Source organism: Herpailurus yagouaroundi, unplaced genomic scaffold (genome assembly GCF_014898765.1).
Source record: "Herpailurus yagouaroundi ecotype Mexico unplaced genomic scaffold, PumYag 196, whole genome shotgun sequence".
Classification (NCBI taxonomy): Eukaryota; Metazoa; Chordata; class Mammalia; order Carnivora; family Felidae; genus Herpailurus; species Herpailurus yagouaroundi.
In genome coordinates this window covers 16733209-16758209 of record NW_024412427.1, presented here as the reverse complement: position 1 = coordinate 16758209, position 25001 = coordinate 16733209, and the positions used below count along the sequence as shown (strand labels likewise).

Sequence of the window (25001 nt, the reverse complement as noted above, 5' to 3'; positions counted from 1 at the left end):
GAAAGAAAAAATAAATAGGTAAGCAAGACAAATATGAGAAAGCCACTCTCAGAAGGAAAAATGAGGAAACGTCTAGCTAATTATAAAGGGCTAGTCTGAAAGTACAAGGAGAAAAGGGAAATGGAAAGAAGAGAGTAACAAAATGAAGAATTAAATCAGTATACAATACATGGATAGGGATGCTTTTGCCACAATCATTTGAGAAATCACAGAAAATGATAAAGAATGTGAGAAAAAAAGTTTCAGAATAGGTCAGTGTCTGATAAATTTCCAGACACAAATACTCCGAAAAGTACAACGGTTTCATTTCAGTTTTAGAAACAAGATTGTGCTAAAGAGAAAAACTAATATGACTTCTGTTCAACCACAGTACCAGATACCTACTTCTAAATTTAATACTCAAGATAAATGTAACCTACACATTTATTAAGTCATTTCAACATTTTTAGAAAAAACTGTTTTGATCATAAATGTACTCTGTTTTTCTCCTATATATTTATCTCTCCTCTACACTGTAGTAAATAAAAAGCATTTAGCTATCTTGGGAAACTTTCAAAGAGGTAAAGCTTAAATGTCAGGTATCTGCTTTCAAACATATAACTTATGCAATTATATTACGACCTTCATGCTCAATTTTTCTTCTTACTCAACAAACATATTTTTACCTTTTCTTTTCTTTCTTTTTGTAAGTAAGCTCCATGACCAATGTGGGGCTTAAACTCACAACCCTGAGATAAGGAGTTGCATTTTCTACTGAATGAGCCAGCCAGGTGTCCCAATTTTTACCTTTTCAAATAAGTAAATTTTATCTTTTGGAAATCAGCAAAAAATTTTAAATGTCTATTATGTAAGTATTTTGCAGAGTTTTTACCCAATATAACATAATTGATTCCTCCCATAATTCTATCTCCCCCATCACAAAGTCAGGAGACAAATAAATGCCATTCAGTGACTTGGCTCCATGAGATTGAAACTCAGTATGGAACAGTCCTCACTGCAGCGACCTCAAAGAGCCAGCCAGCATGGGGCACCTCGGTGGCTCAGTTGGTTAAGTGTCCGACTCTTGACTTCAGCTCAGGTCATGATCTCACAGTTTGTGGGCTCAAGTCCCATGCTGGGCTCTGTGCTGATGGCACAGAGCATGCTTAGGATTCTCCCTCTGCCCTTCCCCCCACTTGCACGCCCACACACTCTCTCTCAAAATAAATAAACATTAAAAAAATAAAAAAACAAGAGCCAGCATAATGCATTCCACATAGTGGGACCCCCACAGTCCCTCATAATGATTGAGTGAATTCCTGATATACTAGAAGACCGGCATTTCATTACTTGATACAGTATTTTCAAGAGCATTCCCAATTTTCATCACCAACACTTACTGAGTATTCACCAAATGGCAGATTCTGGAAATATGCAGGGGTGTCACTGTTCTTACCTGCCTAGCATGGGCCCCATGTTCTGGTACATGACGTGTGTTCTCCTTTCTCCTTTCCTACTTCCCCATCCTCAGTCCATGCCACTTACTCCTAGTGGAGCTGGGCCTCACACCCCAGCTCCACAGCAGGTGCTCAACTCAGGTACGATCAATCAGAACATTCCCCATGACCCAAACACAGGGATTGCTTCAGTAAAGGACAAGGGACCAGTCAGCACTCTTTATTTGCAATGAGCATCTAAGAAAGGGTCATTCTTTTCCAGTGGCCAGTTCAATTTAACTTCTGGAGACACCACCTGAAGACAGTCTGACTGAGAATATGGCCAACAGAGAGAAGATCAAAGCCAAGAGATGGAGAGAGACCAAGTGGACCCCTGGATCCAGCCACACACAAAGCCAACAATATCCCCTTGACTTTCCTGTCACATGAACCAATAAATCTCTCCCATCTTTTTTCTCTTAAGCTTACATGAGTTGGGTGTCTGTCACCAAAAGAACCTTGAAAGAAATTGTATCCAACACAATTCACAAATACAAATTAATGAGCCCTCAAATAGGAAATTGGCTAAATAGAGCTGAGGTACAGGGCAGTGAAAAACAGCCTCACTCCCAGCTAGAAGTTGGCAATTTGAGTTACGTAGTATCAAAGAAACAAGCTAAAACTATTGCTTGTGGTAACTTAGGGTTCAGATCATGTGCCCATCAACACCGGAAAACTAAGACTTGGCAGAAAAATGTCAGGAATTTAGACCATGTTGTCAATTCTGAGAGAATGAGGCTCAAACTCCTCGGTGTAGAATATGAAGACTTTCATGATCCTGACCTATGTTCCTCTGTATGTCAGGAATTGTTCTACATTATAAGGAACAGGAAATCCAACCCCAACTGGCTTAAGAAAAATGCAGAATGCAGTACCTCACAAAACTGAAAAGTACAGCTTCAAGCAACATTTGATCCAGAGATTCATACAATCATCAGGTCTCCAGCTCCATTTCCTTGACATCTACCCTCTTCTAGAAGTTGCTGTGACCATAGGTGGGTTCCTATCACAACTATGCTAGCTATAACAGTTTCTAAGTTTTATATCCTCAGCACACAAAGCAGAAGATGACAAAGCATCCCTTTCATTAAATATCCAGAGGAGAGAGCTCTCCAGAAAAAGTCCTGAGATTCACTTTAAGTCAGCTTAGATCACATGCCTACCTCAAACCTCCTAACAACCAGAGGCTGGAATGCCCTGATGGCTTAGCCCAGGTCAAGCATGCACCCTGAAGCTGGAGGTTGTTGGGAAAGGAAGAGGAAAGGCCATTATCACCTTGCAGGCTCACAACATTCCAACACATCCCTCACAGGTTATGCCCCAACAACATCCATGTTCAGTTCTCTAAGTGCTGTGGGTTGAATTGTGCCCCACAAAAAGATATGTTGGAGTCCTAACCCTCGGTACCCGTAAACGTGACCTTATTTAGAAACAGAGAGGTTGCAGATATACTCAAGATGAGGTCATACTCAAACATCCAACATGACTGGCATCCTTACGAGACAAGAGACACACAGGGAAAGGGTCATGTGAATCTGAAGTGATGGAGGCAGAGACTAAAGTGATGCATCTACAAGCCAAGGAATGCTAACGATTGCTGGCAATTCCAGCAGCTAAGAATGGCGTGGAACAGATTCTCCCTTAGAGCTTTCTGCGAGAACATGACACTACTGACATTTGATTTCAGACTTGTGACCTCCAGAACTGGAAGAAATTAAATTTCTGTTGTTTTAAGCTACCCAGTTTGTGGTACTTTGTTACAACAAACCTAGGAAACTAATACACTTAGGTAAGGATGATAGTCCATGATTCTTTGCCTTTGTACATGCTCTTTTCTCCTTCTGGAATGCTCATCTCTCCCAGATGGTCTGTCTATTCACACTAAACCTCAGATCTGCCCAAATGTTCTCTTCTTTGTGATGCCTTCCACCATGGCCCCTCTCCACTATGTATAAGTCCAGCACCACATACTGCTTGCATTTTTATTATTAAATTTTAATTGCCTGTGCACATAGCTGTCCTCCCTTCAGAATTATGAGCTCTCCAACGGGATAGCAAGGCTTTCTTACCCGTACCTTTATATCAAGGCAAGTGAACAGCACCTAACACATAATAATCATTCAAAAGCTTCTATGTATTGAACAGGCTGATAACTCATCTCAGAAAAAGATAATGGGTATGATTTCAGAGAATGGTCTATAACAGATTATAGAGAACTGAAGACGGGCTTTGAGGTAGAATCTAGATAAGGAGAGAAAAAGAATATGGGGGCGGCAAGAAGGAAAGGTGTTAAATTTAGCAAATATGCAGAAAAACTACAAAGTAGATGAATATGATTAGGGAAAAAAGAATGTGTTTGGGACAGTGGGAGCCTTCTGCTGAGGGGCATTTTCCAGGTAATAAGAGGAGTAGAAAAAGAAAAGAGGTTTCTGAGCAAGACCGCTGACACACGTTTTCAGGGGATTCCTATGACAAAGTGTTGAATGGACTCTGGAGGTGCAAGAGAGCAGTCAGGGTGCAACAGAGTCAGGTCAGTAAGGAGGTGAAGGGCCAGATGATCTAGGACAGCAGCAGCAGGAGTGCGAAGGAACACAATTTTATGACTTTAGAGAAGAGAGAACAAACAGAAAAAGCAAAGGATTACTCTTTAGTTTTGACCTTTGGTTATTTCGCAGGATTGACTACTGAAATAAGAGAGTATAAAGGAAAAGACTCTTTTTTTCCATGAGGATAAAAGTTTGTCTCAGATGGCTTACTATGAGGTGACCATAAAACATCCCAAAAAAGATGCCCAGCATACAGCAGGCAAAGAAGTGCCTGAGATTTATGAGAACAAAAGACACAGATGGCAATCATACAGGTAAGGATGACTTTTTTTGTAAGTCATAAAAAAGATATTGCAGAATTTTATTCTTTCATTCCACAAATATTTATTGTGCACCATGTCCTAGGCACTGTTCTAGGCTCTGGGAAGCCAGAGCTCATGGAGCTTATATTCTACTGGGGAACACAGACAAGTCTATTTGACTCACGAACATAAATTTAGGGCTTCAAGTTAATACTGCTTAGTAGTTATGATAAACCAAAACAAAAAAAAATTTTTTTTACCTTTTTCTTTTTTCAAATTTTATTTTCCAGACATTTCCTTTCATATAGGTATACATGTCCCTGATCAGTAGCCAAACAGGTTCGAGTAAGTTAAGGGTTTGTTTTTTCCTTTGGTTTGTCTGTTTGTTTGTTTATTTTAATGCCAGCATATTGCTGCAATAAATCTATTTTTCCTCCTTTGTTTCTTAATGGCATCAGGAAACCCTTCCAAAGAATGTTCATAAAGGGTGACTGGACTCAGAAAAAAATGAGAGGACAAATGGTACAATGGAAAGCAAGGGTATGGGAATTAACAAGGCCTGAATTCAAATCCCAGTCCAGTTTTTTCACAAGTTGTATAAGCTGGAGCAAGTTACTAAGTATCTCCAAGCTTCAGTTCACCCATCCGTGAAATGGGAATAACTTCACTCTAAGGATTAAAATAAGTAATTTCTAAATGGCAATTGACACAACACCTAGAAAAAAATGGGAAAAATGCTGGTGGCAGCTACTGCTGCGACTAATACCACCATCACCCCATACGCCCGGCACAAAATAGATGCTCAATAAATGCCTATTTCTTTTCTTTCTTTCTCTTTCTTTCGTTTTTTAAAATTTGTTGTAAATAATTTCTACGCCCAACGTGGGGCTTGAACTGATGACCCTGAGATCAAGAGACTCACGCTCTTCCAACTGAATGAGCCAGGCGCTGCATATTTTTTCCTTCTAGGGAAGGGAAGTTCTTAATATCCTGGGTAATTACAAGGCTCCCATTCACTAGGCTATTATAGTCTATCCTCCTGAAACTTCCACTTCTGATAGAAGAATTAAATGCAATTAATTTCATAAATGGGCTTACTATCTTTATTTCTAATTTGATGTCATGTATTTATCCTCCAAAGAAAAATTTCAATGGTGAGGTCACAAATAGAAGAAAATGATCACTGATGAGGTGCCCAGGTGGCTTGGTCGGTTAAGCAATCTGACTCTTGATTTCTGTTCAGGTCATTATCTCGTGGTTGGTGGGATTGAGCCCCGCGTCAGGGATTCTCTCTCTGCCCCTCCCCCTCAAATAAATTTTTAAAAAAATGATCACTGAATTATAAATGCTAACATAAAAATAAATGAAACTGGCACTGCTTTAGAAATCATCCATCAAAGATTCCATAGTAATTTTTACTAAACGGACACCAATAATAAAATCCTCTGTGATTAATCATTTCTGTAGGAACTTTCATTTGGAAAAAAATTAAGTGATTTTCTAACTGCAACCACATAATAACACAAATTTTATACGACACCCTCAGAGTTGTCCAGAAGATTAAATGGCACAATGCATATGAAAACATTTGGCCAGGTCCCTGGCACATGGTATGCATCCAGCGATAACTTCAGTGAAATCTACTCCTCTTATTATCTTACATTCCTTTCAATTAACAGAAAAGACCTTATAACCACAATTTTCACACAGGAATTATGGAACTAGAAAGATTTAAAAAACACACTGACTTGATGCCATTCCAAACCAGAAAGGTATTCATTTGAATGTCTCTTCATTTAATAACAAAAAGGTCTGTGAGTTAAATCAAGACACGTACCACTATAATCAAAACCAACATTTCAGTCTTCCCCTAAAATAATCCTTCCACTAACAATTTAATGAAAGTTTTTTAAAAGGCCAGAGACATTAAGTTCCTCTTACTTTCATTTTTAAAAACGCAAATTCCAGAAGCCTACAAAATATACTGGAATTATCAGGACCAAAGTCATAACTGTTTGCCCAGGAAAGAGCAGTGACACCGCCTTGAACCTGCTCAAATAGAGCATCCACAAAGACCAGGGGTGCCCCTTCACTCATGCATGACACTATCTGAGACAACCAGTGTCAGGACTGCTTATTCCCTATAACAAGTGGCTCTTCTCCAATCCTCTGGACTACAAGAGACCCCTGCTCTTTCTCCCTGGCAATCTCCCTCATACACAAACGACCCCAATGCTTACACCTGTCCTGCTAAGTGGATAGCCTAAGAGCACCCAATCTCAGTGTGTATAAAACCTCCTCCTGTGTCCCTATGTCTGTTAATGGTATTACTATCTTCTCAGTCGCCCAAGATAGGATCTAGTTTGCTTTCCCTCACCATCCCCCTCCCTTCCCAAGAATGAACCAGTTTCAAAGCAAGACCTGTCTTTTACCTCTGCAATACCACCTAGCACCTACCCTGCCTCCATTCCCACAGCCTATCTCAGGTTCTCATTGCTGCCGTCCTGACCCAGGCCAGCCCCCACCCAGGTGCCCAATGAGTCCACATACTCTGAAGAGTAGACAGACAGATCTTGCTATGCATGTTCCTCCACACCCTGTGGGCCCCCACTGCCTTCCACAGCATTCCAGATTCTCAGAACTTAAAGGACTCTCCTCTGACACAACCACCCATTCACTTGATCTTAGAAGATCTTCAAATTCAAAATGCTCTGGCCTTACTTTCAGGCCATTCCTGCTCTGGCTCCAATCTAAAATCCTGTAATGCCATGAAAATGAGAGTGAACTATGCCATTCCATTGCTCGATAGCTAAAGGTCAAAATTCTCAACTCAACCTACAGGGCTTCACATGGCCTGGCCCCTGCCTATCTCTCTAGTCTTGCCATGCTCCCATTTGCTCTCTGCTTCAGCTCTCTGGCCTTCTATCCAGCTTGCCATGATCCCCTTCATCCCAAGCCTCTGGACATGCTGGCCCTTTAGCACCCCACTCCTCACATAGGCAGTGCTATCCTACCCTTCAAATCTCAACTCAAAAGTCACTTATTCAGCCACTAGCCTTACCATTCCAAGCTAAGTCCTCTGTTTGTCCTCTATCCTTTCTTCCATAGCCTCAAGCAAAATAATAATAAATCGGTTATTAGATTTCCTATTCCCAAGCTAGAATGTAAGCTCCATAAGAGCAGGACTATGTTGGTCTTGTTTGCCACTGTATCTCACAACTTACCCCAGAGGAGCCTTCAACAAATATGAGTCAATTAATGTAATTCATAAATCAGAACACTCTAAGTTACAAGGCCACAGGGTGACTGGGTGGCTCAGTTGGTTAAGCATCTGACTCTTGGATTTTGGCTAAGGTCATGATCTCCCGGTTCACAGGATCAAGCCCCACATAGGGCTCTGTGCTGATGGCTTGGAGCCTGCTTCGGATTCCCTCTCTCTCTCCCTCTCTCTCTGCCCCTCCTGTGCATTATCTCTCTCTCTCAAAAATGAACTTAAAAAAAAAAAAGTTACAAGGCCAGCCCCCACTACACACAGGTCATGAAATCACTTGGTTACTCCCTAACAATAAACAGCTCATCTCCTCAATGTTTCTGAGTTCCCCTGAAGATCTGACATTACATGAGTCTACAGTTCTACCATTCCAAAGATCCCTCTCACAGCTCTCTTCTATACACCCTGGTACCAGCAATACTTTGCTTTCTGGGTTCCACAATTTTGCTTGCATCCTTCCTCCCATCTGGAATTTTTTTTTTCCCAGCTATACATTTCCAAATCCTATTTTGCTTCAAATGCTCAAATCCAATGTCGCTTCTTCCTCGAAGTCTTCTTTGCATTCCCCCAGCTAGTCACAACCTCCCTCCCTGAATTCCCACAGGTTCTCCATTATTTCATTTAGGTCTGATCAAATGTCACTCCAAATGACAGTTCCTCCTAAAGTTACTCACTGGTTATAATTTTCTATCAGGTCATCCTGTTTTATTTTCTTGACAGCATTTTACTATTATCTGAAATTATCTTGTTCATTTTTCTTTACTTATTTGCTTATTTACTTATTAACTGCCTGTCTCCCCCACTGGAACGTAAGATCCATGAGAGCAGGGACCCTCTGTCTTGGTTTCCATATTTCCCCACTCCTCCACATCTAACATCAAAAATGTTTAGTAAAATCTGCCAAAGGCATGAATGACTCCGTAGTCCTGGTGACTAGGGTCATCTGTGTACCTATCTTTCTCTTACTGTATTCCAAATTCCAGGTGGACTAGGTCAAAGTCTAGCTAATCTATTTGTTTGTGTGCATTACCTGGAAATCCTTTCACAACTGAAGCAAATAATAGATAACTTTTAATTAATGACTTAATGATCTCTCCAGGAGGTACTGTCCCAAACCAGGCCAACTCAGAACTCCATATTCTCCAGAAACCAGGGCATACAGGAACCTCCTTCTATGCCCTCTCCATCCTGTTCCAATCAGCCACCTCTAGTGAGCTTCAAAATGCGAGTCTCTTCACTTTCCTCTAGCCAACAACCACTGATTCTATCTCTAATATCTCACAATCCTAACCTTTTCCTTCTATCTCCAGCCAACAAATCACTTCCAGGGCCCTGTTTCTTCAGAGTACCCTACATCTCCAGTGAGTCGGAGAACTCATCAGACCCTAGGGAACAAGGAGACGTTAAAACGAAGTGTTACTTAAAGACTAGCTCTCTTTTCTTTTATACCCCGTTTATCCGAAAGCGGCCCAGTTTCAAGGACTGGCTTTGATACTCTTTGGGACCCTAAGCTTTCTTCTCATGTACCCGCCGCACCCAAATCCCTCTGTAGTGCCTCCACCCGTGCCTCGAACCTTTTCATCTTCCAGTACAAGACAACCCTAGGCCAGAGACGATGATCTCCTCGGAAGCAAATGGTCCTCAAACACCGAGGGGCGGCCGTACCCTCCCCTCTTACTGTCCGGCATCTGCCTCCGGCCTGGAGCCATCTCGGCGCCCCTTAGCCTCAGTCCCCCTCTGGGCCTGACCCTCCAACACCACCCCCCACTCACCTGAAGCGGCCCCCGCAGTGCTGGCATTGCTCGCCCACCCAGCCGGTGGGACAGACGCACTGGCCGGTGCCAGGGTTGCAGCGGCCGCCGTTGACACAGGGTCGGTCACATTCCTTGGCCTCGGCTGCGGCTGAGCCCGACACCGCCGACGCCGCTGCCGCGGCCTCGGCCGCCCAGGGCAGCAGCAGCAGCGGCGGCGGGAGCAGCAGCAGCAGCAGCAGCAGCCGCCGCGGGAGGCGCAGCCCGGCCCCCAGCCCCGGCCTCCCAGCCCCGGTCGCGTCCCAGTCCCAGCGCTGCCCGCTGTTCCTGCCCGCAAGCGCTGTCGCCGCCGTCCTGCTCCTCAGCCTCGCCTTAGTCGCCGCCGCCGCCGCCACCATCTTCCCGGGGCTGAGACGGCGCCCCGCGAACACATACACACACCGCACGGCCGGCTCCGCTTTGCCTGGCCGTGCGGGGCGGGGCTGTGAGGACGGTGGCTCGGGCGGTCAATCCTGGGGGTGGGGCCAGAGCTGCGCGGTAGGCGGAGCGGTGCGTGCGTGCGTGGGCGGCGCGCGACGCGCGGGCCGTCCTCTCGCACACGCGGCTTTGGAGGCGGGTGTCTGACTCTTGGTCTACCGCTTGCTGAGACCCCTTCCCCCTCGGGTCAGAGGCGCCTTTGCGCTCCGGTTCTTAGCCTTCTCTCGGTGCCCCGGCGACAGGTTAGCATCCCTGAGGCAGCCTCTTACCGTTGGCTGCCTGGGAGCCGTCCGCTCTGCTAGCAAAGCCGGCTGTGTTGAGGACTGCCCTTCCGGAGACCCCGGCGTGTGTCATCGCTCTGCCTGCGGGGGACTACCTGCGGGGCAGAAGGGGCCTAGAAGGCTTCGTCGTGGTGTGCGGTACTGTAGAAAGAGTGCTGCGCACCAGCCTCTGCTTTCCCCTCTGTAAAGTAGGGACAACGAAGTAACACGTGTATTAACCCCAGCGCATAGGCTATGCGCAATAAATGCCCAGTACTCTTGAGTGAAGAGTTCAGCTTCCTTGATTCAGGCCGATCCAGTGGCCGACCAGAGCCCCCACCCTTCATTCTGGGGAGGAAATTTGGGGTTATCTTACTTTGCACTATATGTTCTCAAATACCTCTTAAGAGAATCCAGCACCCTCAGCCCACCGCACACATCTGCACCTAGAGCCCTTCTTGTCAGGTAGTTTGTTACTTTGGTGGCCCCAGTGAAACAAGCCTCCTGACAGTGTAACCTTGTGTGGTCGTCAACCCTGGAATCTGGACTGGACCTGTGATAAGATTTAACCAAAGGCAGAACGTGGCAGAAGTGACTGTGCCAATTACAGATACGAGCTTTGAGAATACCTGGTAACCTTGATTTTGATTTTGATAATCCTGAGCTGCTCCCCCTCTTCCACCTTGCTGTAGAAAGATGACACAGAGACATAGAGAGGGAAAGGCCCTGAGACATGGAGAAGTCGAGACCCAGTTACCACCAAGAAGTGAAGTCCCAGACACATGTACCTGGTGAACCCATCCCAGCTGAGGGACCAGTCATTGAGGGAAGAAGCCACCTAGGTTGTCCCAGCCATCTGAGCTGTTCCTCATTACCTGGAACAGAGGTAAGTCTTTCCTCCTGTGCCTTTTCCAAAATCCTGAGAAACTGGCTGTCAGTTGAAGCCTCTAAGTTTTGGAGAGGTTTATTACTCAGCAATAGATAACCAGACATTGTCTGACATAAGCCTTGTGTTGTGAGGAATATTCCTGGGTCAGCTCAGAGTTTGAGCACCCTGCAGTCCCTGGGAAACAAAGAAATCCCCTTTTGCTTTACCTTAGAGCTCAGAATTCTAGCGTATACCCCTGTACTCATACCTAGGTCCTGACCTACCTTCCTGTGTATCCACTTCATGGCAGGTGAAGCCTAACAGCCCACCAGTCTCCGCCCTCAGCTCTCCACCCACACATCCCTCCTATTGTTACACAAAACACATTGTTCAGCTTAGGCCCTACCACAGGCATTCTGGTTTGCGGGTGGTTTTTGCTGCAGTGTCCTACAGGGGCTGTGTAGAATGAGGTGGGGATGGAAGACATGGCCCTACCCTCTGGCAAGAACCCAGTCAGATGGAGGTGGCTTACATGAAGCTATGGCCTGGCTTCAGGAAGCACTGCTCTCCCTACTCCCCCAGGCCAGAAATGGAACCAGACTTTCCCTTCTTTCTTCACAGCAAAACTGAAGCCAGGCTGTGAAGTTTCACATAATTTTACGAATACTCAGAGATAAGAGAAAATGGTTTGCGTCCACAGGGCAGCAATATGGCTGCCCTAGAACCTTGCTACAGCAAATGTTTTCCTCTTTAATCTACTCCCTTCTCTGGTTCTCTTTCCTTAGCCATGTTTTGCTCAAATGATCTTGCCTTAAAAAAAACAAAATCTGGGACGCCTGAGTGGCTCAGTCGGTTAAGCGTCCGACTTCCACTCAGGTCGTGATCTAGCAGTTCGTGAGTTCCAGCCCCATGTCGGGCTCTGTGCTGACAGCTCAGAGCCTGGAGCCTGCTTCAGATTACAGAATCTCCCTCTCTCTGCCCCTGCCCGCTCACACTCTGTTCCTCTGTATCTCAAAAATGAATAAACGCTAAAAAAATTTTTTTAATAAGAAACAAACAAAATCTGGGGCGTCTGGGTGGCGCAGTCGGTTAAGCGTCCGACTTCAGCCAGGTCACGATCTCGCGGTCCGTGAGTTCGAGCCCCGCGTCAGGCTCTGGGCTGATGGCTCGGAGCCTGGAGCCTGTTTCCGATTCTGTGTCTCCCTCTCTCTCTGCCCCTCCCCCGTTCATGCCCTGTCTCTCTCTGCCCCAAAAATAAATAAAACGTTGAAAAAAAAATTAAAACAAACAAACAAACAAAATCTTACCTTGACTATGCAGGGAAATACTGCAATCTTCTTTCTCCTTTAATGTTGTCAGTCTCCTGCACTTTATACTTTTGCATGGTGGAATTAAAGATGTCTACAAATTGTTTTGCACTCCTTCCATGGAAAGATGGGGACTAATTCCCCCAACTCCTTGAATCTGGGCTGGTCTTAGTGTTTGTTGCACCAATAGACTGTGGTGGAAGTGAAATACTGAAACTTCTGAGTCAAGGTCCAAGAAGTTTTGCTGCTTCTTTCTGAGTGCCTTCGAACACTTGCTCTGAGGAAATCCAGCTGCCATAAAAGAAGCCCAGCTAATCTGATACTGCCATATTGCAAGGAAGCAGCCGCAGCCATTCCGGACCCTAGCCGTTCGGTTCTTCCCAGTTAAGGCCCCAGACACTAATGAAGCAGAGAGGGTGCCACCTCTGCTAACCCACCCAAACTGCGGATACATGAGCAAAATAAATAAATGTACTTCTCTAAGCCACTAAGTTTGGGGATGGTTTGTTTTAGGACTGCAATAAATTCCCAAAATACTCTGTAACTTCCTGCCTCCAAAGATAAGAATAAGTCTTTAAGGTAAACTTGATTAACAATGGCTGTATAATTGTATATACATATAGGATGTACAATGAGTCATTTATATATAATACACAGAGGGTTCTGATCGTTGGGTCATTCTTCCTGAAAAGGGTCATTGCAGCTCCAGAAGCTTGTCTGCTGGACTCCTTACACCTTACCACCAGCACTCTATTACTGTTCTATCTGAAATCCCACACCATCTTTTTCTCCACTAGTCCTTTCAAGGTGGCCACTTCCAGGACCTAGAAATTTTAATGTTAATGGCAAGGAATTCCAATGGCAAAAAATTCCTGGAACTGCTTTAAGTCCAGACTCCACATGACAGAGTCCTCACCAACTGCGTGGCCAAGGAGGTTTGTATCCACTAAGATGGTTTGAAGTTACCTCTGCCCATTTTTTCCTTCTTCTTTTTTTTTTTTTTTAAACTCAGGAAAGGCAGTCTCTCTGTTTGTATGCCCTTTGCTCTCTCTAATTTCATGCCATCATTTTCTATATCTTTGCATTGTCTCCAGGTCATGGACATGGATGTTTTTAACAAAACAATTGTTTGGCTTTTACTCATGCATTGTCTTAGGTCAGTTTCCTTAGAAGCAGAGCCCGAAACAGGATTTATTATGAGAGTGCTCCCTGGAGAAAGGCAATGAAGGAAGCCGGACAGATAGGGAAGGGAGCTAAGCAAAGATGTGGTCTTATCTGGAGTCAAGCGGCAGCCTAAACCTATGGAGAGCCTTGAGACATAGATTGTATCTAAGAGTTGATTCCACCTTGAGACAAGAAGGCATTGTTTTGCATACAAATCTCATTTGGCAGCCAGCCAACACTCACAGCCATAAGAAAGATCCAAAAAAAAAAAAATTGGGAGGGGTATCAGTCTACTGTATACAACAAATATTTATGGAGCACTGGATTGTAAGGATGAATGCCGCCCTGGTAAGATCTATCTGATCAAGCTGTCTGACCTTCCCTAAGTATCAAGAGACTTCACTCTGTATTATTGGAAAAATCAACCTTTTTTATGTCAAGGATCTTCTTATACTCTTCATCTATTTGGAACAAAGCAATTCCCTAATTATAGATATCAGAATCTTACCTAACATGTAAGGTACTATATTGCCTGTGAAAAAGGTTGATCCTGAGGGTTTGGAAGAAACACAATGGTAGCTCCCGTGCGAAGGATAGGTCAACTTACAAACATAAGATCCCTATAGTACTTGGGAGGCTCTACAAGTAAATGTTCAGGGATCCTTGATCTAGGAGCATAGGATTAGCCCCCTTAGCTGTTGTCAGAGCTCCTGGTGGCTGCCATAGGTAAGCCCACGAATACAGGAAGTGGCCTTTATATCAACTCAAAGGACAGAGGACTTGAAAAAAACCTTATAATCCAAGTTACAATTAGTTATTAAACTTAAAAACAAGATGGTGCTTTAAAAGAAATGTCCACAGGGGTGCCTGGGTGGCTCAGTCGGTTGAGCGTCTGACTTTGGCTCAGGTCATGATCTCATGGCTTGTGAGTTTGAGCCCTGCATCGGGCTCGGAGCCTGGAGCCTGCTTTGGATTCTCTGTCTCCCTCTCTCTCTCTGCCCCTCCCCAGCTCATGCTCGCTCTCTCTTTCTCTCTCTCTCTCTCTCTCAAAAATAAACATTCAAAAAAAATTTTTTTAAATAAAAGAAATTTCCACAAATTCTTTGATATTCTCATTAAAAGTTGGAGTTTAATTCCTCTCTGTAGAATAAAGGCCAGACTTAGTGACTCTCTTCTAACAACTTGAATGTGGTAGAATTATACTATATATATTCTGAGGCTAGGTCATACAAAGGATAGTTTCTCCTTCCCCTCTTCCTCTCCTTCACATTCTCCCTCTCCCTCTCCTCCCTGTCCTTCTCTCTTCATTTGCTTTGGAGGAAGCCAGCCATGATGTCATGAGGACACGAGCAGCCTGTGGAGAGGCACAGGTGGGGAGGAACGGGAACCTGCCACCAAGAACCAGTATGTACTTACCAGACGTGTGTAAGACAATTTGGAAATGGATCCTTTGGCCCCTGTCAGGGCTTCAGATGATGCCAGTCCTGGCCAACATCTTGACTGAGACCTCACAAAAGACCCTGAGCCAGAATTGCCTAGTCAAGCTGTTCCTGAATTTCTGACCCATAAAAACTGTGAAGATAATAAATTGTTGTAGGCCACTAAATTTGGGGGCAGTTTGTCTTACAGCAGTAGGTAATTAACACAGGCCACAAGAATTTGGAAGTCCCCCTAAATATACCCAACACCATAACAGAAGATACTACCACTGAGACAGTATGGCAAACCCGTGGAAGATGTCCATTTCCTTGTTTCCTGCTTTGGCTCATAGAGAAACCAACTCTCTAAGCTGGCTCCCATGAAAGCCCACTGTGCTGGTGCAGCCAGAAACACTGTCTCTATTGCTAGTGCTTGCCCAAGGCACTGATATAAACTGCTGCCAGTGTTGTGATCAAGGCTTCTGATGCCCACACAGAGGTCCCCATCTCATGTTGCTGCCAAGCCATTGGCATAAACTCCCATCATCTGAGAAGCCACTGGCAGCAAAGCAGCCTTCATTACAGGGAGGTGGTTCTTGTGTTCACTTGTACTATGACCGCGGCCAGAACCCCAGTATGGAGGAGGGGTAGCAGATAACCCTGTGTACAGAACCAGCTCACCAAAAGCATGGTCTGTGGCTAGAGATATGGCCCAGATTGCAGTGTTTATTTACCAAGTTAAACAGGCTAAAGCCAGATCAGCATATCAAAAATGACTCAAGCAACAGGGAGAGTTTAGCTATGAACTCAGTGAGTCAGGGCCAAGGGCATTGATTACGTACAGAGTTGAAAGAGGACAGAAAGAAAGCAGACCTGCAAGAGTCCTGGGCTTGGGGTAGCTTTGAAGTGTATTCCTATGGCCACTGGTCTGAGCCTCCCACCCTTAGGGTTTGTTTGGAGCCACCAGACCCCTTTCTCCCATACGCATTTCAAGGCTATAGCTTCTTTTTGTGCATGAAATTCTCACAGAATTGCCAGGGCTCAAGACTGTGTCTGATACTGGCAAGGAAGCTTGATCACTCTTCTATTAGCTTAGGTTCCCCCGAAAGAAAGCCCTGAGGCAAGAATTCAAGGTTAATGTGGGATGTAATCCCAGGAAACAGGAGAGTAGGGAAGTGAAACAGGGAAGGGAAGAAAATCAATAAAGAATGTGTTATTAGTCAGTGACTAGTGTGAGCCATTCCACAGGGAAATTCCACAGAGGGAACTCTGGGAAGTGGTACAGGACACATGTCTCAGAGAGGCAAGGGGGCAAGGGTGTTTACAGGTATTTATATACCAACTCCAGTCAGCCATTGTTAATATCTGCTAGGGGAGAGAGTGTTAATTACTGAGGGGACCAACACAGAGATAGAGACACTGGTTGATCAGTTTTTTATTTGTTTATTGACCATTTAGGTCTCCCCTTCTGTGAAGTGAGCATTCATATCCTTTGCCCACTTTTCTATTGAATTGCTTCTTTTTCTTACGGATTTGTGTCACTTCTATATTCAGTTACTAGTCTTTTCTTCATTATATGTGTAACAAATACCACTTTCTTTATAGTATCATCTAATAAATTATCTTTAATGTATATAAATTTATCAATCTTTTCTCAATAGTCTGTGATTTTCTTTTTTTTTTTTTTTTTCTTGAGAGAGAGAGAGGGAGCACGCCTATGAGCAGGGGAGGGGCAGAGGGAGAGAGAGAATCTTAAGCAAGCTCCACGGCCAGGGCCATTGAGGCCCTGAAGGGACTCAATCTCATGACAGCAAGATCATGACCTGAGCCAAAATCAAGAGTCAGACTCTTAACTGACTGAGCTTCCCAGGAGCCGTGGTAGTCTGTGCTTTTCATGTCTTGTTTAAGAAATCCTTTCCTACGTTGAGGTTAAAGAGATGATAATTTACCAGGAATTTTTGCTTTTTACAGATAGTTGTTTTTTGTTTTTTTTTAATGTTTGAGAGAGAGAGAGAGAGAGAGACAGAGAGAGACAGAGAGAGACATAGCATGAGTCGGGGAGAGGCAGAGAGAGACGGAAACAGAATCTGAAACAGGCTCCAGGCTCCAAGCTGTCAGCACAGAGCCGGATGCAGGGCTCGAACTTGGAAATGGCGAAATCATGACCTGAGTTGAAGTCGGATGCCCAGCCGACTGAGCCACCTAGGCGCCCCTGACAGATAGTCTTTAATCCACTTGGAAATGACTTAACATGAAGATGCAATATAGGAATTCAGTATTTAATTTTTATCATGGAAAATGCCAAACAGGGCCACCCGGGGGGCTCAGTTGGTTGCGCATCCGACTCTTGATTTCGACTCAGGTCATGTTCCCAGGATCATGGGATCGAGCCCTGCATCAGGCTTAGTGCTGAGTGTGGAGCCTGCTTAAGATTCTTTCTCTCTCCCCCTCCGCCCATCTCCCCTGCTCACACACTCTCTCTCTCTAAAAATAATAAAAAAGAAAATGTAGTTTGACATATACAAAAACAGAATCCTACAATGAACTCAACACTCAGCTTCAACAATTATTAATTTATTTCAGTTGACCACTGCTGTGTAACAAATTACCCAACACTTAGCATATTTAAACAGTAATAAACATTATCTTGCACAGTTTCCGAGAGTCAGGATTTTAGGAGTGGCTTAACTGGGCGGTTCTGTCTTAGGATTTGTCATGAGCCTGTGGTCATGTTGTCTGCCTGGCCTGCAGATATCTGAAGCCTTAGCTGGGGCTAAAGGATCTGTTCCAAGGTGACCCTCACCTCTGGCTGGTAAAGTGTTGCCAGGAAGCATCTGTTTCTTGCCACGTGGCCCTCTCCGCAGAGCAGCTGAAGTGTCTTCACAGCAGGGCAGCTGGCTTCCCCCAGAACAAATGATCCAAAAGAGCGCAAGGTGGAAGTTGCAATGACTTTTATTACACAGTCTTGGAAGACACACAAGATCACTTCTACCACATTGTGTTCATTAGAAACAAGTCACTAAGTCCCATCCACATTCAAGAGGAGAGAAATTAAGTTCAAAGTTAGTGGATGTTTTCAAAATCAGCATATAACTCATGGCCAATCTTGTTTCAGCTATGCCTCCATCTACTCTCCCTTAAAAACTGGATTCTTTTGAAGAAAATTCCAGACATCATATTGTTTCATGTACAAATCCTTTAGTATGGATTTCTAAAAGATAAGTCTTGAAAAAAATGTCATAAACACCATACCATAATCACACAAAAAGTTAACTTAACAATAATTCCTTAAGGTCACCAAAGACGTTCAGTCAAAATTCAATAGCATTCAAGTTCCCCTGATTCATTCCCTCTCCTTCTCTCCCTCTCTCTCCCTGTCCCACTCCCCCCCCCCCATTTTTTTAAATAGTTTATATCAGACATCTCTGTGCATAACTCCAGATACCCTCAGGCTCACCTGTCATTTAATCCAGACTTTGCTGCCCATATCAGTTCTGCACAGGCTCCAACCAGCTGCACACAGGTGTGGCCTGGCACAGCTTCAGGGCTTCTCTTTAATGCTGCAGTGTGGAATACTGTAGAAACCTGCCTGGCATGCACAACCCAAAAGTGCCAGGCACTTAAAACTCTTTGAGGCAAACGTTGACCAATGGACAACTGCTTTCCTTTTCATCCCGAGATCGACAGTCTGAAGACCCAGTATATGTAACTTCTCACAAGGTCTGTGGGATTAAGAAATCACTCTTCATGGTAGCCAACTTGATCATGCCTTCTTGTGCTTCCCTTTTTCATTTATTGTCCCTCATTCCTGCCCTCTGAGATCACACTCTTCAATAAAGTATTGAATAAAGCATTACACATAGTTTTGGTTTTTGCTTTTGTTTTTGTTTTTTTTAATCAGGTTCTGCTTTGGGGGCACCAGACCAAGACACAGTTGGTCCCAAATAGGGTCTCTCTGCTCTATAGCTTTCATCCTCTCCCACTTCTCCCTTGCAATTACTATTTTTTTAAGTTTATTTATTTATTTTGAGAGAGAGAAAAAAAAGCATGAGCAGGGGAGGGGCAGAGAGAGAGGGGGACAGAGAATCCCAAGCAGGCTTTTCACTGTCAACTCATAGCCCAATTCAGGGCTCAAACCATGAGATCATGACCTGAGCTCAAATGGAATCGGATGCTTAACAGACTGAGCCACCTAGGTGCCCCTCCCTTGCAATTATTTTATTATCATAATAAATCATATTGTTTGTTCTGAGGAGTTTACCACATTTTAGATTTTGCTGACCTCTCTTGCTATGGTGTGTATCATATTCTCCCGTTCTCTGTATTTCCAAAACTGGTAGTTAGATCTAGAAGCTGGATCAGATTTAGGTTTGATATTTTTGGCAAGAATGTTTCATGGGTGGTGTTACATACTCCCCATTGCATCTAATTAGAATACATAACGTCTGTCTCTTTTTGTGATTTTAAAATTGATCAGTAAATTTAGGGGTAGTAATTCTAATCTCCCCATTATAAATTCCCCACTAGTCTTTCACCTAAGAATTTTAGCAGCCCAAGATAATCATGCCCTAGAACTGTACTGTTCAATACAACAGCAGCTAGCTACATGTAGCTATTTAAATGTAATGAAAATGGAACAAAATTAGAAATTTAATCCTCCCTTCCCCCGAATAGCCAAAGAAATCCTGAAAAAGCAAAGCAAAGCAGGAGGCATCACGATTCTGGACTTCAAGTCTTATTACAAAGCTGTAATCATCAAGACAGTATGGTACTGGCACAGTACCATGATCAATGGAACAGAATAGAGAACCCAGAAATGGGCCCACAGATGTATGACCAACTAATCTTCAACAAAACAGAAAAGACTATCCAATGGAAAAAATTATCTTTAACAAATGGTGTGGGGAAAACTGGACAGCAACATGCAGAAGAATGAATCTGGACCACTTTCTTGCACCATACACAAAAATAAATTCAAAGTAGATGAAAGACCTAAATGTGAGACAGGAAACCGTCAAAATCCTAGAGGAGAACACAGGCAACAACCTCTTTGACCTGAGCCGCAGCAACTTCTTACTTGACAATTCTCTGGAGGCAAGGAAAACAAAAGCAAAAATGAACTATTGGGACCTCCTCAAGATAAAATCTTCTGCACAGCTAAGGAAACAATCAACAAAACTAAAGGGCAGGCTATGGAATGGGAGGAGATATTTGCCAATGGCATATCTGGAAAAGGGTTGGTATCCAAAATTTCTAAAGAACTTGTCAAACTCAACCCCCAAAAAACAAATAATCCAGTGAGGAAATGGGGAGAAGACATGAATAGACACTTGTCCAAAGAAGAAGACATCCAGATGGCTGACAGACACATGAAAAAATGCTCGGCATCATTCATTATTAGGGAAATACAAATAAAAACCACAATGAGATACCACCTCACACCTGTCAGAATGGCTAAAACTAACAACACAAGAAACAGCAGGTGTTGTGGAGGATGCAGAGAAAGGGGAACCCTCTTGCACTGTTGGTGGGAATACAGACTGGTGCAGCCACTCTGGAGAACGGTATGGTGAACTTTTTTTTTTAAGTTCATATATTTATTTTTTAGAGACAAAGCTTGAGTCTGGGAGGGGCAGAGAGAGAGGGAAAGAGAGAATCTGACAGTGTGGGGCTCAAACTCCTGAACCATGAGATCTTGACCTGAGCTGAAGTTGAGTGCTTAAGCGACTGAGCCACCCAGATGCCCCACTATGGAGAACTTTTGAGTATTTAACTCAGATAGGTATTTACTTAGGTATTTACTTGAAGGATACAAAAATAAAGGTTCAAAAATACATGCACCCCAATGTTTATAGCAACATTATCAACAATAGCCAAACTATGGAAAGAGCCCAAATGTCCATCAACTGATGAATGGATAAAGAAGATGTGGTATATATATATACATGATGGAATACTACTTAGCTATCAGAAAGAATGAAATCTTGCCATTTGCAGTGATGTGGATGGAGCTAGAGTGTATTATGCTAAATGAAATAAGAGAAAGACAAATACCACATATAATTTCACTCATATGTAGAATTTAAGAAACAAAACAGATGAACATACAGGAGGCAGGGAGAAGAGAGGGAAACAAATCACAAGAGACTCTTAACAATAGAAAACAAACTGAAGGTTGCTGGAGGGAGGTGGGTGGGGGTGGACTAGATGGATGGTGGGTATTAGGAGAGCTCTTGTTGTGATGAACACTGGGTGTTGTATGTGAGAAATCACTGAATTTTACTCCTGAAGCCAATACTTCACTCTGTGTTAACTAACTGGAATTTAAATAAAAATTTGGGGAAAAAATTAAAAAAAAAAGAAATTTAATTCCTTGGTCACACTAGCCACATGTAAGTTCTCAACAGCTGCAGTGGCTACTCTGTTGAACAATGCAAATATAGAATTTTTCCATTATCACAGAATGTTATATTTGACAGAACTAGCCTAGAACCACTGTTTTGCTTTAGTTCTAATATTTACTATTTCTAGTATTTCATTTTATTTTATTTTGATTCATCTTTTTAGTAGGCTTCACGCCCAGTGTGGAACCCAACATGGGGCTTGAACTCACAACCCTGAGATCAAGATCTGAGCTGAGATCAAGAGTCAGACGCTTAACCCACTGAGCCATCCAGGTGCCCCTCTAGTATTTCATTTTAAACTATTCTCCTTTATATGTTTATCAGTTGCAATTGTTCTATAAAGAATAACATTCCCTTGTCAACTATTTAGTTACTCTGAGGTGTAGTTCATACAGTAAAAGCATGGTAAGTGTTTTTGTGCACCAGTATTTGCCTTTGTGCACCAGTATACAGGATAATGAAACGATTCCCTGGCATCCTCCAAAGTTGACCAAAGCATTTTGTTGTTTTTATTGTTTTGAATGTCATTGTAGATTCACAAACAACATATCTGATGTCTTTCAGTTCATTGTAGTTACTATTCTTTTTGATGTTCAAATTTTCCCATGTTAATGGTTGTTTCCTACAGTAGTGTTCTATAGGTTTGTCTGTTTGGTTTTGTTTGTTTTCATTTCAAATACAAGATGTTACAGGCTCTTCTTGTACATTTTCTGCTTCAAATATGAAAGCAGACATTTCCTCAAGTATCCTTATTCCTTTTAGAGACAAATAGTATTTAGAGACCACGATCTTGATGCTAGGGGTACTTATTCCCAGTGACTTAGTTTTTGTTTTTGTTTTTTTAAGTATCAGAGCTAGAAAATAATCATTTTTATTTTGGGGGAAAATATACCTTAGGTTCACACTGGTGCTATAAATTCAAATTTAGGACTACAGAGTTATACTTCTTGGGAGTTTATGTTTGTATCTCTTTTGTCCTGGAGTGAGAATCTTGGTTGATTTGTTTTTTAATTAATTAAGAGTGAGAGAGAGAGTGTGTGGGTACATGCGCACATGCACATGAGTGGGGGAGGGGCAGAGAGAGAGGGGGAAAGATAATCCCAAGCATGTTCCACACTGTCAGTGCAGAGCCCAACACAGGACTGGATCCTGAGAACCACGAGATCACGACGAGAGCTGAAATTATGAGTTGGACACTTAACCAACTAAGCCACCCAGGCAGCCCAGAATCTTGGTTTTTAATGTCATCGATACAAGTACGTGTATTCATTTTCTTTGTCCTATAATACCTATAATAATTTCTCATTCAGCTATGCCTGTGTATTTATTGTTAAATATCTTGAATATCACCCCTTCACCTGTGACCTTCAAATTCTATGAATTAATTGTTGTCTGCCTGCATTTCCACATTTGAGGAAGCTGCTATTCTCCCACCACCCATGATTTCGTGAGCCTGTCAGTCAAGGAACTTGGCCTTCCCTTCTGCAAGAGTGGGAACGAATCCCAGGCCATGAGGGAGTTAACACCCCATGGGTGAACTTGGGCCAATGCAAGGTAAGAGACAGGGAGGAACCAGCAAATAATCGTTCCCTCTCACCCCACAGTGGGCCATTTCAAAACATGGTGGGTTTGCATAACTTTTTAAGAAGACTTCTCTGTAACTAAGCAACCAAGGATGGTTTCTTGAAGCTACAGGGAGCTCAATAATATACCTTCTTGTAGTGCTTTTCTTCCTTCCTCTTGACTCTAACTTTTGCTCTAGGATAGCACCTCCCATTAATATCCTACCAAGAAGTCTTTGCCTTTTGCTCCGTTCTCTAGGAAATCCAGGCAAAGACAAGTTTCTGGGATCTTCTCCTTCAGAAAGGTAAAGAGCAGTGCTAGGAATTTATGTATTTTTAAAAAAATTTTTTTTTTGATGTTTATTTATTTTTGAGAGAGAGAGACAGAGTATGAGCAGGGGAGGGGCAGAGAGAGAGGGAGACACAGAATCGGAAGCAGGCTCCAGGGTCCGAGCTGTCAGAGCGGAGCCCGACGCAGGGCTCGAACTCACAGACTGTGAGGTCATGACCTGAGCTGAAGTCGGACGCTTAACCGACTGAGCCACCCAGGCACCCTGAAATTTATGTATTTAATAAGCATTCCAAGTGAGTCTTATGATCAGACAAGTATGACTGACACTACCTTAAAGCATCCTCAGGCTTCAGATCTCACATCAACAGGAAGTGAGCTGCTCATAATGTACAGAGTTCAGAAAAGGAATCCATCCAAGGAACCCTTTAGGTGTGGCCATGGAGGACAGTGAATAAGGGAGGTGAGCACAGAGAGTAGCCTGAAAACAGTGAGGTGGACTGAGCGAGGCAGTTGTCTGCTGCCAAAGCACAGAGCACTCACTGCTCTTGTCTTGCAGGGGAATCGTGTGTGCTGGGAACTGGTGACTACTCCTTGATGTTCTCTCTTTCTTTCCTGTTCCAAATGTGAGGGGTTTTTTTTTTGAAGGAGGTTCTTCCATCCCTCTTCCAACAATATGCTTGTTTGTTTGTGAGTGTTCTTTGTATGTTGCTAGACCCTGGAGAGCCACATCCAGATCTAAATTAGAAGAAGGCAGCCAGCTCACAACTGAAGGAACCCCCCTTGCACGCACACACACCTTCTTGCAACAGCAGGGCATGACTTGAGCTATTTCTGTTTGGGGAGGGGATATTTTAATTTCTGTGTCCCCAGCAGCATATCCTGAGACAAAGACTTGACTGCAAGTAGTTTATTTGGGAGATAAAAAGAAAAGACTGGTAGGAGAACGGGAAAGTAAGACAGAGAAAGTAAGGCAACCAATATAGGGTGCATTTTCAATCCAGTTACCATTGTGTACAATTGGGACTTAATCCCATGGGAAACTCGGGGAGCCAGTATAGAACATGCATCATAGTTTTACTCCACTACAAGGAGTAAGGGAGCTGGGATGTTCACACATCAACTCCCATCAGTCATTGGTTGAGAGCAGCTTCCAGGGAGGAAGAAATGTTATTTCCTCTGCACTTCTTGCCTCCTGTGTAAGTGACAAAGACAGAGTAGGGAATAATCAGAGAAAGCCATTATGCAAGGAAGTGCACATGCTGGCAGCTGGAAGCCAGGTCACTATGCCCAAAAGTGGTAAGGACAAGGGGATATGGGCAAGGCAGTGACAGCATCTGCTGCAAAAACGCAGAAGATTTCTCATCACTTGTGAGTTAGCTTCATTACCGTAAATGAGGACATTCATTTAAATTGTAAGCACATGGGGCACCTGTTGGTGCTCAGTTGGTTGAGCATCCAACTCTTGATTTTGGCTCAGGTCATGATCCCAGGGTCGTGGGATGGAGCCCCGTGTCGGACTCCATGCTGAGCATAGATGGAGCCTGCTTAAGATTCTGTCCCCCTCCCTCTGCCCCTCTCCCTGACTTGTGCTCTCTCTCTAAAAAAATTTTTTTAATTGTAGGCACATGTGTGTGAGTTAAAGAAGTAAAATGCAGACAATATCTCATTATGCTTTTCAGAATCACCCTTCTCCCATTGCATATGACTCTGGGGGACGGACCATCACTCAAAAGGTCCATCTCCTCTGTCTCAGGACATACAAATGACCCAAGCAGACCGATCACTGTAGTCATTGTAGTAGCTACTGTTGGTGCCCCAGTCAGATCCGCTTTACTGGTCAGTGCTCCCATCCTCCAATTCAGGTGAGTATTGCCCACTAGAGGCTCACAGCTGCATTTTTCTTC

At 43.5% G+C, this 25001-nt stretch overlaps 1 protein-coding gene and 1 long non-coding RNA gene across 7 annotated transcripts in view; one reads left to right on the top strand and one right to left on the bottom strand.

The window, feature by feature from the left end:
• ATRN (attractin) overlaps positions 1 to 9841 on the bottom strand; it is a 163663-nt gene extending 153822 nt beyond the window's left edge. For 3 of the 5 annotated variants that reach the window (XM_040447565.1, XM_040447567.1, XM_040447568.1), the window contains exon 1: positions 9367 to 9743. In XM_040447565.1, coding sequence (XP_040303499.1) covers positions 9367 to 9743 — 377 coding nt within the window. Of the gene's footprint in view, positions 1 to 9366 lie in introns of all 5 variants that reach the window. The other 2 variants (XM_040447564.1, XM_040447569.1) reach the window with 1 other exon arrangement.
• A 76-nt stretch (positions 9842 to 9917) lies between these two features.
• On the top strand, positions 9918 to 16414 carry LOC121012433 (uncharacterized). Of its 2 annotated transcripts, none has more exons than XR_005782103.1 (3): positions 9918 to 10064; positions 10775 to 10968; positions 14741 to 16414. It is a non-coding gene; the product is annotated as an uncharacterized LOC121012433 (long non-coding RNA). The 2 variants fall into 2 exon arrangements; XR_005782104.1 differs by lacking the exon at positions 14741 to 16414 and adding an exon at positions 11572 to 11859.
• The last annotated feature ends 8587 nt before the right edge of the window (positions 16415 to 25001 follow it).